The 14,215-nt window shown below is 36.7% G+C and overlaps 2 protein-coding genes across 4 annotated transcripts in view; both read left to right on the forward strand.

Moving 5' to 3' along the window:
• Positions 1-7,754, forward strand: part of OSBPL8 (oxysterol binding protein like 8) — a 159,391-nt gene extending 151,637 nt beyond the window's left edge. For all 3 annotated transcript variants that reach the window (XM_044915365.1, XM_044915366.1, XM_044915367.1), the window contains 2 exons: positions 1,655-1,757; positions 3,530-7,754. In XM_044915365.1, the coding sequence (XP_044771300.1) occupies positions 1,655-1,757; positions 3,530-3,662 (236 nt within the window). In that variant the 3' untranslated portion in view covers positions 3,663-7,754. The remainder of the gene's footprint in view (positions 1-1,654; positions 1,758-3,529) is intronic.
• Positions 7,755-9,670: 1,916 nt separating this feature from the next.
• BBS10 (Bardet-Biedl syndrome 10) lies at positions 9,671-12,472 on the forward strand. Its single transcript, XM_021678558.1, has 2 exons — positions 9,671-9,898; positions 10,320-12,472. The coding sequence occupies exons 1-2, from the start codon at positions 9,714-9,716 to the stop codon at positions 12,298-12,300; spliced, it is 2,166 nt and encodes a 721-aa protein (XP_021534233.1). The 5' UTR covers positions 9,671-9,713; the 3' UTR covers positions 12,301-12,472.
• The last annotated feature ends 1,743 nt before the right edge of the window (positions 12,473-14,215 follow it).

The following is a 14,215-nucleotide window of genomic DNA, read 5'->3' on the forward strand; positions in this document are numbered from 1 at the left end:
TTGATTTTGTAGATTCAATGCAGGAAGCATTTTTTGAGCTTTGAACTCATTTCCATGCTTCAAAAAAAGTTTTCCATTTTTAGAATAAATTCTTACAGTGTTTAGAAGTCACAGACAAGTAAAAATATAACTATATCAAAATTATGGTCTGAATTAACTAGTATGCCATTCTTGTTCACTTCAGATAATGTGTAAAATGTCTTGAATTACATTGAGATATAATCAAGAAAGGATTAAGGTAATGTCTGAGAAAATAAAGTTTTTTTAAAAGCCACAGTTCTCTACTAAGCTCATACTAAGCTGGGGAGCTTTTTTTTTTTTTTTTTAAAGATTTTATTTATTTATTTGACAGAGAGAGACACAGTGAGAGAGGGAACACAAGCAAGGCGGGGGTGGGAGAGGGAAAAGTAGGCTTCCCGCAGAGCAGAGAGCCCGATGTGGGACTCAATCCCAGGACCCTGGGACCACGACCTGAGCCCAAGGCAGTTGCTTAACAACTGAGCCACCCAGGTGCCCAAGGGGGAGCTTATTTTTATAGAGATAACACTAGAGGTGAATAAATGATAAATGACAGGAAATTAGTAGACAACAAATAACAGTTTAAAGGAAAGGGAGCTGAATTTAGTTTGAGGAAGGTTCTTAGAGGAACCCGGATGAATTATTAGGATTTCTAATGGATTACAGCAATCTCGGCTTGAGGGATGTGGGTGGGGGGCAAGATTACCAGTGTAAAAGAAGAATAAAATCAATAAAAGTTTAAAAGTATGAGTCACAGGGTACTGGTGTGCTGGAGTGGGGAGTATTAGTTATACTGTTTTGTTCCCATTTTACAGAAAAGGAAATTGAGACACAGGTTAACCTGCTCAAGGTCACATATCCCATAAAGCAGTATGTATATGTAGTATATGCAGATATTTTAGTTCCTTACACTCTCTTATCCACTCCGCTATTTACCTGTAACTTACCAGCTGACATTCACTGAGTACTTAATATGTGCCAAGCTAGATGTTTAACACACTGTACTACCACCATGTGAAGTTTGAATGGTGGTATTATTATTCCTGTTTTACAAATGAGAAAGCTGAGACCTGGAGAGAGGTTAAGATCTGAACAAAAACAGAAAGGAAGGAATGGATATGAGAGGTTTGAAGGGGAAAAAAAAATACATTATACTAGTTGACAGTAAAAATTTATAGAAAAGGTAGCAAAACCAACTGAAAAGATATAAAATTTAGGTGACTAGGGAAATAAAGATAACATTAACAGTAAAACACTGAAAAGGGGGCCCAAAAAGCTGACTTCTTCAGATGTAGGCAAATGGACAAGAGATAGAAGAGAGTAATACCTTCCCCCAAATTAATATATGTATTTTTAATGAATTATTTTTGTCTATTTTAATGAATTTTAAAAAACTGATGCCATCCGAATTTAATTTGTGGTTACTTTAAATATATTTGTAGTATTCTAGTTTTGAAGTGATATGATTGAAACTTAAAAAATGCAGAGTATTAGTATTATTACGTTACTCTCTAAGCCATAAAAATAATGCCTAGGAAAATTTTTATTACACAAGAATCGTTAAGCTGAAATGTAAATTGTTTATAATTAAATGTGTTTGCTGTTTTCACCAACTTCATTCCAAATGTCTTTTCAGCTCAGTCAGTAAAACCAAATACAAGAAGAAAGAAAGGGATAGAACTGGGAGACATTCAAAATTCCATCGAATCTATAAAACAAACACAGGAAGAAATTAAAAGGTAATATATATGGATAGTGGCTATTCATTTAAGTCTAGAGGGATAGTTAAGAGTCCTGTTATGTAGGAAATTATATGCAAACTTTACAGTTTTATAACATTGTTGGGCTAAAATAGACCTTGGCTTCTGTTGGCCTGATGACTAAAACTTATGAACTTCCTTCACCACTAAAATATTGGGGGAGAGTGGTGGTTTTTCCTCATCTGTGAGGGCAGAATTAGAATCTTACTGCTGTAGCATACTAGAAATATAGCTGGGTTAGGTGTGGAAGTGGGGTGGTTTCTGAGAAAGTCATCTAACAAAGGCTTCTGCTGTCCCTTTTGTGTATGTGGCTAATTTTTAATTGGAATGCATCAGTTGTTGAAATACTGAAATACTTCATAGCAATGGTTAAATAGCCTGAGACCTTTGAGTGCTCTTTTTGTAGTCCCAGACCCTTCCTCACACACACCTCTCCATGATCCAGCAGCACAAGATCATTAACACCTAAGAAGGCTCCTTGGAGAGGGAAGGGTCCTGATCTGTCCTGCTCCATTGCTAAGCTAGCATGAGTGCAGATTGGTTGCCTCCCATTGCTATATCAGGGAATTTTTTTTTTTAAAGGTGATTTTTCTTTTCTTAGTGATTTTAGGGCTTACATTTAGTTGCTGTTTTCATTTACAGCCTCATCTCCTGCCATTCCCCTACACCTGTCCCATGTTCTAGTTCTGTGAAACTCCTCACATCTCCAGAATACACTGTGCTGTGTCATCTTTGGAGCTTTGCCAACACCGAATTGCTCTTCCTCCCACCCTGCCCATTAAGACAATCCCTGTTTATCCTTCAGAATATAGTTCAGATACCACCCTTTTAGTACCATTTCTAATTACTCACCCTGCTCTGTAGAGTTACTAATCTCTCCACTTTCCTTGTATAGTTCTCTATACATAACTGCTTTTGAGCAGTTACTAGACTATAGAGTTGTTATTGTAAGTGTCTACTTACCTCACCCCTGCTGCCCCCACTGGACCATGAGCTCCTTTAGAGGAGGGAGCATGTCTTCTGCATCTTGGTGTCATCAGCCCTTATATAAAATTTTCATTTCCTAGTTTAATTAGATTTTATAAATTAATGAGTCTGTTCATTTGCTTCCTTTCTTTATACTGGTAAAACACTTTAATAAAAGAAGTTGGGGTGGGGGCGGGGTGGGATATCTTCACTAATCAGTTTTTCTTGTTTTTAGCCAAAAGCATTTAGGATGGCATGAGGATAATGTAAGCTCATTTCATGACTAAGTTAACATTTTGTTAGCATATGAAATTCCTATGTAGCATTTTTCAAGTCAGGAATGTCATGAAATCCGTTGTATTATTTTTTTCTGGAAAATTTAGGATTTTTCTCCAACTCTGCTGTCTTCCCTAAAGTAAAGCTAAAAGAACCTTAATAGGCCAACTTAAAAAGCACCATTTTTGTTTTAAAACCACTGTGATAGAAAGGTGATATATTTTTATATCATCAGATTTTAATAATTATGTTTAATGCACATCATTGAGTAATATATTTGTAGAACGTGGAATGTAGATTTAGACAAGGCCTAATAATGGCTTCACATAGGATAATCAGCTTCCTATTCAGGTAGTCGTAATTGATTGAACTCTAGTTAACTTTAGATAATGTAATTAAGTGTTCTGTTAATTAAGACTTTACTAATAAGCCTCATATATCAAATTGTGAGTTCTATGCTGACATTTTTGACATATAATTATAAAATTTATTGTTTCTTATTTTTGTAGAAATATTATGGCTCTTCGAAATCATTTAGTTTCAAGCACACCTGCCACGGATTATTTTCTGCAACAAAAAGACTACTTCATCATTTTCCTCCTGATTTTGCTTCAAGTCATAATAAATTTCATGTTCAAGTAGAAGTTCCTTACAGTTGAATCAGTGAACTGGAATGATCAGATTTGGCCTGGGACCAAATGTTCAAATTGCTTTGGTCTTTATTAAAACGTCACAATATTTCTAAAACAAAAATCTTAGAGATAAATGTAGAGGTGTTGACCTTTCATACCTTTTATCCTTAACCTGAAATAAGAACTATTGGTTATTAAAGTGAACTTTATGTTAAGTACCAGAACATTTCTAGCTTTTGTGAGAATGTGCTTACGTGTGGATGTGATAAATCCACATGTATACACAGTTGTGTTTTATGTATACCCGACAGTCGTCTTTGTAATCTGTAGTATGGTCGGAGATACAGCATTAACATTCTTATGAAATACATGTAGCAATCTATTTCTTCATAAAACAGGCACAAGACTTCTATCAGTAAGGAATTACAGAATGGGAAATGATGGCATAATAGACATGAAGAGTTCAAAACACTGTCCTGTTTAAAAAAAAATCATTTCCAAAGCACCCAGATCAATTGTCTCCGTAGAAACAGCAAGAAAAAAGTGTAGTCAAATTGATGTACTGAGAGAGACAAGATGGCAAATTGCTTTTTTAAAAGTTTACACATGATTTTTTTTTAACCCCTAGAATTTAATATTTATAGATCCAGGTATAAATGTATGTGTGTGTATCTCAACAAAAAATTGGTATGCAGCTATTTGGATCTGTTCATTATATCTTTCTTATACCTGTATAATACCACCCTAAGCACTTGTTTGAAAGTGTGGTCAAAATTTATTGCTGTCCTTTTTTCTTATTTCTGTTTTTTGTAACTCCATTGGTCCAATATAGCATAGGCCAAATTCAAGAGATGTTTATAGAGCATATGAAATTCTGATAATTTGTTTTTTTCATTATGAAAAATGTATTTTAGCTTTCGTTTAGACCCTAATGTGTTCAGTGAACAAAAAGAATAGAAAAAATTATAACCAATATTTTATTTCAAAAGCCAAATAAGAGAAAGGTGGTAAGAAAAGACACTTTGGTAGCATTTATGTGTACATTAAAATTGGTTCCTTTAAAATGTGCAATAAGTTGAGCATTTAAGAAGAGCATCAAGTTCTGAAGTTCAATTCCTTATTCTCCTCTGTTCTGAGCAACTTCATTCTGTGATAAAATCATAATTCGTCAAGATTTTTTTTGTTCAGGCTCAGGCAAACTTTTTCCTAATTTTTGGGGGGGTTAATATTTTTACTTTTTGTCGTAAATATTTACAGTCCTCAGAAGCAATTTTTGCAAATGTAGTTAAGCTTAGGAACATGTTGTCCTAAGATATATCTCAGAATCCTGAAAGTGTAGATTTCGAAATGGCTATTAATGAAAATAAAAGTCAGAATAACTATTCTGGCTACATTTGCCTTTGATTAAGAAGAGACTGTGAGACACTAGCAAGATTACAATCAACTGTTTATGCCATGATAAATATAAAATCAAGGAATGATTGCTAAATTACAAAAATTGAAAGTGCTGGAAAAGGAGCCTGCTTTTTTCCCCCCTAATATAGCTATCTTAAGTAGCCTTAGGTTTTAAGAAGAGCCATTTCCCATGTAGTTTTGGCAAAATAATGCTGTATTCCATATGTACATGTGAAAACATTTTTTTATTGACTGAAATATAAGTAAGATATACCTAAGTATAGGTATAATAATGACTGCACAGAACAGGTGGGATCTGTTTGTTTGTATTTCATACTTGTCAATATAATTTTTGTTCTCACTTTCTGTTACCAGTGCTATATGCTCAACTGCCTATTCATTGATAGATGATACTTTGTAAATATTGTTCAATTTGATCCTCTTTATGGTTTAAATTAGTATTTATATCATATAAGTTGATTGTCTGATCACAAAAATAATTTCATCATTAAACCCTGAAAACTTAAAATTTTTTGTTCGTAAACCCCCATTTGGGGTTTTAGTCTTACCCACTTGTGTGTTATTTTCATTTGGTCTAAATAGTGTTTTATTTGTATAGGTATCTTCTAAGACTGGAAAGGTAATATTTTCTTTAAGGCAGATGTTTTGCGTTCTTTACTCGAGTTAAAAACTATTTCATGAAAAAGAGCAGGGTTACTCATGACTGTTTCTTATACACTGAAAGCATATATCTAATCTGATAGTCTTCTTATGCTTTTAGTTGTATGAGTTCCTTTCTGTGAACTGAACACAAAACTCAGGAATTGATGGCTTAGTTTTAGATCATTGCTTATACTAGGCTTAGTATGTGAATCCTTTAAAACACGTAATTAACTTTGTATGTAGCCATATATGTAATTGACTTTGAATGTTCTCTGAGATTAATATTCCTTCAAACATGGATTCATAATTGTGATTACAGTTCCCAGTTGTCTGAGAACCTCATGATGGTTTCTAGGATTTAAGATCTTATGACCACTTTTTTTTTCATTTGATCAAAAATTTTATTTTTTCCCACGAAACTCTAGATGAGTAATAATTATTGACATGTGCATTTGTTTTAGTTATTAAATGTACTATGCCTTCAATTACCCACCATTTAGTGAGGTGTAGCTGGCCCAGGAATAGAAAATAAATAGGGCATGTGAAACAAGTAAGTTTCAGCAATAGATATTTTACTTGTATTTCATGTTAACACTCTTTTGTATCACTTATAAATGTACGGTGTAATCTTTGTCACCATTCCATTGAAAAAGTTGGCCTTGTAAAATACAACACTCATTTAGTATTCATGCTTTTGTGCCTTTAAGAAAACACTTTTTGTTATCTTGTGTTACAGAACTCTCCAGTATGATTCAAAGTGTTTATAGGCTTACTTGTCATAAGGGTCATTTCTCTGTGTCATTTTATTTCCTTTTATATAGCTATAGTATATTTAAACAGTAATGCTGTACTTTTATAAGGGTTTGTCTATTTAACTATTTCAGATATATTCACTCTCAGACATCATTGAAGTAGACTTGTCAGATTATTCTGAGTATTGTAAACAGTGCCTTTTTGATGGAATTCACACTGTTTTGGGTGTCAACGTGTGCCATATACATATAAAATTCTGTAGAAGGCAGTTTTAACTTTTTGAAGAATATCTTCGTCAAATATTTAAGAAAACAAATGTGTAAAATTCCATTTTTTCCAGTGTTTAGCATTTCTAATAAGTAATGAATATATTTTGGGGTTTTTTTCGTTGATATACAGTGATGATGGCAATATTGATGAGCCATACATGATGCTGTAGATTATTTTGAATTATGTTAAATGTACAGAAATAAAATACTAATATTAGCATTTATACCAAATTTTCCAATTTGAACCAATAAGGGGTAACACCATACAAATCTCTAAGTTTACATTTTAACTTCTATCTCATTTGACTACATGGATAAAGAAATTCTTTAAAATGTATAACCTGCCACTATTATGTAATTTGGTTTCATTTTGTTTACATAGTGTGTGAATTTAGTATATTTAAGTTACTTTTTGTTACTCTTTAACATACTGTTTGTTTTGTTACAGTTTTTAATTGAAGATGGACTGTTAAAATTGTATAGGACCAGTGTCTCTTTAATATGATTAACATATTTAGAAGAAACACAAGAAACCCATGACAAAATGAATGTGAATATACTTTCTAAAATGTTTAGAAAATTTTATCTTTTTGCATTTATCATGTAAAATTATTTTATTACAATATTGAAATTTATTTAAAAATATGCCATGAAACATTTGAGCCACAGAACTTCAGTTGAAAATTTTTTTACTTTTTAGCATGCTAAATATACATCTGTTAAAGTTAAATATCCTGTTGAATGGCCATTTATAAATTCAAACACTACCACTGGTCAGTTTTGTATAATAGAATAAAAGTATGTTATCTGCAGTGTAAGTACAGCACACTGTCAAATCCTTTCCCTAAGGTGCATAGTAGATGTACAGATAGTCATAGGCAACTGTTTTGTAATGTATTACATTTCTAATCTATTATTCCTAACCCATTATAAATGTTTGCAGAGACAAAAGAATCGAATTTTTCTAATCTGTAGAATTATGCTAACTTCTACAGGTAGGCATTCTGAATAAAATTCTTAAAAAGAGCAAACTGTGATCAAATGACTTTGAATATAACATGGTGACTAACTTTGTCCTAGTGTTTAAATTAAAAAAAATATATTTTTTGTAGGGGTAGTTGTGAAGGATGGTGAAGAGCTGGGAAGGATTTAATAGTTAGAAACCCTAATGTATGCTTTCCTTGGTGCTTTATATTCATTCTTCTTAAATACTCATCATAACCTTACGGTAAGTGGAAGTTAACCCACCTTTATAAATAAAGAACCTGAGACTCAGAGAAGTTAAATGATTCCAGAAGCTATGCAGTAAGAGTGATGGCAAGCACAAGTTTAAATCCATGTCTAATTTCAATGTCCATTCTTCTTCCACGGTACACTTAAATAGAACCCTGATGGTAGCACTTTACTTTTTTAAAAGTTTGGAGTAATCCACTGCTCCAATCTGTATACTATAGCTATATCCACCACTGTTTTGTGATGGGTGGAACTAGAAAAAAACTTACTAAACAATTATATATACAAAACCTATATAAAAAGATTTTCCCCTCAAATCACTTAGTCCATACTGAGTCAACATCAGGTGAGTTCCAAATCATTCCTGTCTGGTTTTCCTCTTTTCCTTCATCATCCTCCTCTTCCATTCTTGCTCTGTCCTCAGGGTCTACTTGCTTCTGCCTAATAGTCCGTTGGCTCTGTCTTACTAATAGGGTGGGGCAGGGTGGAGGGAGGGAAAGGAGGGCTTACAGGTTTCCCCTGTCCTATGGGTAGGAATAAGGTAAGGAGAACGGCCCCTCATTGTTCAACCTCAATGAAAAATCTACAAGATAAGTAATTTTCTTACTAATACTGACTGCACTCTCATAGGTGTCCCGTGTTGTGCTATCATCCTAATTGGCTCTTCTGCACTTTTACAAAATAATCCTTTTCTTGTAGAGAGAGTGGGTCCATACACTAGTGAATATCACAGTAATTTGGGGGGTGTGCTGTAAATATTTGACTGTTGAGTGCTTAGTATATATGCCAGGCACCATGCAAAAAAAGTTCTTTGCAAACATTCTCACTCTGCAAAACCTGTGAGATTTTTCCTTTATATATTACCCCCTTTTTTAAGGTAAGAAAAGTGGAGATGAAAGAGTTTACTTACTGAATGTCACAGATAAGTGTCAGAGCAAACCGAGGTCTAAATCTTAAGCCCGTACTGTTAACCATTTCATCCTTGAGAGAAAATGTGTTTTAATGTATGAAACAGTATGTTTTTTCTGCCTGTGTTTTCTTATGCACTTGTATCCAACAGTCTTAGGCCATTGTGTTTTTAAAGCATACTAGTGATCGCCAATGTAGCTAAGTTTTCACATCTGTCCCCTCTGCTAAAGAAAAAGTAAACTCTGGTGGCTGGGGGTTTCCTAGTAATATCCGTGCCCAGGAAATGTGGCAAAGTTCCCTGCGGAAAGCATAAAACTTGCCGCTGTCCTGCATCCCGAAGCTGTTTTTGTGATGGTTAGAGCAACTGATGATACTGTGGACAGAATACTCCTGAGTCCAACGCAGAGGTTTTGTCAGCGGTGGGGCACGAACCCGGTTCCACCCGCGGGACCCATTCCCTCCTACGCATAGGCTTCCCTAAGCGTGCCGACTTCCCGAGAGGAAGGACGTTTCCTGGGAGACAGATATGGTGGCAGCTGAAGCCACTGCAGGGAATAAGTTCACCCAGGGAGCTGGGGAAGGGCTGGCAGTTTCCGGTCCAGGAACAGCTCCTCAGAAGTCCTGACCTCTTGCCCAGCTTCGCGGTCTGCTGGAACGCCGGCCCCAGGTGGCAGAGTATCCGGCTACTCCGTTAGTGGGCGGCAGGGGATGAGGCCCAGCGGCCCCAGCGCGCGGCCTCCTCCCCGCCCCTTCCGCTTCCGCCCGCTTCGCCTCACCCCTTCCTGGCCGTACTGCTTCTCTGCCGCCCGTGGCCGGAAGACCCTCGATCTTTACGTGCTATGGCCGCCGTGGGGTCCGCGAAGGCGGCGTTGCAGGTGGCGGAAGTGCTGGAGACCATCGTGAGCTGCTGCGTAGGGCCCGAGGGGCGACAAGTTCTGTGTACGAAGCCCACCGGGGAGGTGCTGATCAGCCGGGATGGAGGCTGCCTCCTGGAGGCGCTACACTTAGAGCATCCCATAGCCAGGTACCCGCGTCCCACATTCCAGCTCGTTAGAGCGTCCCATGGCCAGGTACTATTGTCCCACTCTCCTACCCAGAGCCGGGCACCACAGGCCATCTCCCTGAACCCCTAGCCGGTGCTCCTGGGAAGACTCACCTTGGGCGAAACCAGTATGCTTAGGGTTCGAGCGCCGTCCAGTGGAATGTTCTTTTGGAAATCCAATCTTACCAAACACCCAAGAACATTTATTTCCCTCCTCCTCGCTCCACCCAGCCCCAGAATCTTGAAATAAAACAAAGTAAAACTTCGTAAAAACTGAAACTAAAAACATCAGTCATAAAAGTCTTTTATGACTTTGGTTGTGAAACCATGGTTTCAACTTGATTTACATGTGTGAAGGCAGCCATCTGAAAATCTGAGTTGCTTTATTTCTTTTTTTGTACAGGATGGTGGTGGCCTGTGTTTCCAGTCATCTAAGAAAAACAGGAGATGGTGCTAAAACATTTATTATCTTTCTTTGTCATTTACTCAGAGGACTTCATACAATCACAGACAAAGAACAGGATTCTTTGATTTCCAAAAATATTCAAACCCATAGAAGGCATTGGAAAAATTGTTGTCAGTGGAAATTTATTTCTCAAGCTCTTCTAACGTTTCAGACACAAATATTAGATTATATTATGGACCACTACTTAAGTAAACACTTTTTGTCCATCTTTTCTTCATCCACTAAAGAGAGAACACTGTGTAGGAGCTCTCTAGAGCTGCTCTTAGAAGCATACTTTTGTGGAAGAGTGGGGAGAAATAATCACAACTTTATTTCACAATTGATGTGTAACTACTTTTTCAAGAGTATGGCTTGTGAAAGTGGGTTTGAAGAAGTATTTGACTTAGTGGATGACTATTTTGTAGAGTTGAATGTTGGTGTCACCGGCCTTCCTGTCTCAGATTCCAGGATCATAGCTGGGCTTGTGCTTCACAGAGACTTTTCTGTATACTGTCCAGCAGATGGTGACATAAGAATAGTGATAGTAACAGAAACCATTCAGCCTCTTTTTTCAACTTCTGGATCAGAGTTTATTCTAAATTCAGAAGCACAGTTTCAGACCTCTCAGTTTTGGATTATGGAAAAGACAAAAGCAATAATGAAACATTTACAGAGTCAGAATGTAAAATTGCTCCTGTCTAGTGTGAAACAGCCGGACTTAGTTAGGTATTATGCAGGACTGAATGGTATATCAGTGGTAGAGTGTTTATCACCTGAAGAAGTTTCTCTTATCCAGAGGATCATCGGTCTTTCTCCCTTTGTACTAGCACAGGCCTCTTCACAGTATGAAATCTGTAACACTGCTTTGGTGAAATTCTGTAAGCCCCTGATCTTGAGATCCAAAAGGTATGTTCATCTTGGCTTGATTAGCACATGTTCATTTATACCACACTGTATAGTTCTTTGTGGACCAGTGCAGGGTCTTGTTGAACAACATGAAGATGCTTTACATGGAGCATTTAAAATGCTTCGACAGTTATTTAAAGATCTTGATCTAAATTACATGATACAAACCAGTGATCAAAATCATACATCGAGTCCTCCTACTTATAAGACTAGCAGAGAAAGTAATCCATTGCCAGAAATTGTTAATGGCTTAATACAAAGGCCATCTCAGGGCACAGTTGTAAAGAACAAAGGTAAACTGGCAAAAACTCAAACATATTTAAAAGTATATTCAAATTTGGTAGTTCCAAGTGTAGAATTAGAAACCTGTATTCCATATTCAACACCAAAAGTGACACCAACAGATACATACCAGACAGATGAAACACTGAGATGTTTACCTCCAACCCAAACCAGGATAATTGATGACCATGAACCATTTATTGAGAGTAATTCTGCTAATTCAGTAGCAGAAAACACTGGAATAGAAATTTCTTACGAAAATTTACAAGTCACAAAAATTGCTAGAAAGGGAAACATGTTGCCAGTGAGAGAGAAGTCACTGGAGATGTGTACTTCCCAGAGTTACTGCTGCTCCACTCTACCAGCAGGTTGTGTTTTGCCAGTGGGTGGTAATTTTGAGATCCTGTTACATTACTATCTCCTCAAGCACACCAGAAAATGTCAGCAATCAGAAGAAACCATAGTTAGCATGATAATAGCTAATGCTCTTTTAGGCATTCCCAAAATCCTCTATAAGTCTAAGAAGGGAAAGTACAGCTTTCCACACATATATGTAAGAACGTTCCATGCACTGCAAACCAGTCAACCCATGGTGAGCAGTCAGACAGGTTTGGAATCAGTAGCTGGTAAATACCAGTTACTAACTTCAGTTCTTCAGTGTTTAACAAAAATTTTAACCATTGACTTGGTAATCAATATTAAGAGACAGCCTCAGGAAATGTATGATCAAGATTCAGAAGAGGAAGTATAAAATTGGAAGTTTTTTATTAACCAAAATTTTAATTCAACTCAAGCAATAAAGAAGGATGTGACAGCTGATTCTCAAATCAATTCAGTCTAGTTAGGAAAACATCAAAACTTAAAAAGTCTTTAGAAGTACGCTAAGAGGCTAGCAGACATTCAGACACAAATACTAGAAAACATTATGGAACAATTCTGGGGAGGAAGCCTTCCACATAGGGGAAGCCAAGATCTGATTGTGTCTTTCTTCCCCTTACAGGTGCCTGTCTGCGCTCTGTTAGTTTGTGTGTATATGGGAGGGTGTTTATAGTTCCTTTTTACTCTTCCTTTTTTTCACTCTCTTCATCTGTCCTCACCTTTCTGTATTTATTTAGTTCATAGAAGCATTTAATCTGAGATTTGGATGGGGTCTTCAGATGTCATCCTATTTTAATGGTTTAAAATATAAAATACAGTATTTGCTTCATTTAAAATTATTTTCTCTACTCATAATTTCTAAAGCAATGAAGTCTTGATTTTTTTTTCTCAAGCATATAAATTAGTTTTTACTTTTATACGTCCCCTTATTTGTATCTGTTTTATGTGGAAAAGCCTGGATATGTTTTTTTCATTATCCATACACCACTGACTGTAACCAGAAATACGACTTTGTGCACTGTAAACTTACTTTCATTTCTGTAGTTAAAAGTTAGTTTCAGAAAGGTTATGAAATGCATACTATCATTTTCTCCTGTCCCCTAAGAGCTTGTAAAAATCATTCATGTGGGGCGCCCGGGTGGCTCAGTCATTAAGCGCCTGCCTTCGGCTCAGGTCATGATTCCAGGGTCCTGGGATCGAGCCCCGCATCGGGCTCCCTGCTCGGCGGGAAGCCTGCTTCTCCCTCTCCCACTCCCCCTGCTTGTGTTCCCTCTCTCGCTGTCTCTCTGTCAAATAAATAAAATCTTTAAAAAAAAAAAAATCATTCATGTATGTGCTGGCTTTTCTTGTATTTGGTGCATATAATTCAGAGTTCAATAGTAATAAATAGTTTGAAAATTCTTTTTTTTTTTTTTTTAGTGCTTCAGCCAATTGGTTTATAAAAAAATGAAAAAAACAAAACCAAACAATCAAAGATGGGTAATATTAGTACATCGCTACATCATTATGTAACAAGATCCACGATTTTTTTGGCCTTCATGAAAAGTTCCCATTTTACTTAACTTTTTTTTTTTTTTTTTAAGATTTTATTTATTTATTTGAGAGAGAGAGAATGAGAGACAGAGAGCATGAGAGGGAGGAGGGTCAGAGGGAGAAGCAGACTCCCTGCCGAGCAGGGAGCCCAATGCGGGACTCGATCCTGGGACTCCAGGATCATGACCTGAGCCGAAGGCAGTCGCTTAACCAACTGAGCCACCCAGGCGCCCCTACTTAACTTTTTATACAGAGTTTTATCTTCTGTTGTAGAAATACTAAGTTAACATGACTATGTTTATACCTTCTTGGAATACTTAAAAAAAAAAAAGTAGAACTTTCTACTGAAAAAAAGTTTGAGACTTTTACATTCATTTCTTACAACATTTAAATAAAGAATTGATTATGCAGGGGCGCCTGGGTGGCTCAGTTGGTTAGGCGACTGCCTTCGGCTCAGGTCATGATCCTGGAGTCCCGGGATCGAGTCCCACATCGGGCTCCCTGCTCGGCGGGGAGTCTGCTTCTCCCTCTGACCCTCCTCCCTCTCATGCTCTCTGTCTCTCATTCTCGCTCTCGCAAATAAATAAAATCTTAAAAAAAAAAAAAAGAATTGATTATGCAGTGCTAAGCTTCCACCTGTACTTTTAGAAAAGGGGTCTAACACCAAACTCTCACTTAAGTTTTGAGTGCTCAGAAATTAATCATACCGTGAATTTCCCCTGAAGACCATGACAGCTTTGCAGAGGGTGGTTTCA

The sequence above is a fragment of the Neomonachus schauinslandi genome, chromosome 5 (assembly GCF_002201575.2).
Source record: "Neomonachus schauinslandi chromosome 5, ASM220157v2, whole genome shotgun sequence".
Classification (NCBI taxonomy): domain Eukaryota; kingdom Metazoa; phylum Chordata; class Mammalia; order Carnivora; family Phocidae; genus Neomonachus; species Neomonachus schauinslandi.

What these genes read in the sequence shown, in the direction of transcription:
- BBS10 (XM_021678558.1), top strand. Translation starts at nt 9,714, where the DNA reads ATGGCCGCCGTGGGGTCCGCGAAGGCGGCGTTGCAGGTGGCGGAAGTG. An exon ending in TTAGAGCATCCCATAGCCAG is followed by an intron (nt 9,899 to 10,319) that starts GTACCCGCGTCC and finishes TTTTTTGTACAG; the next exon opens with GATGGTGGTGGCCTGTGTTT.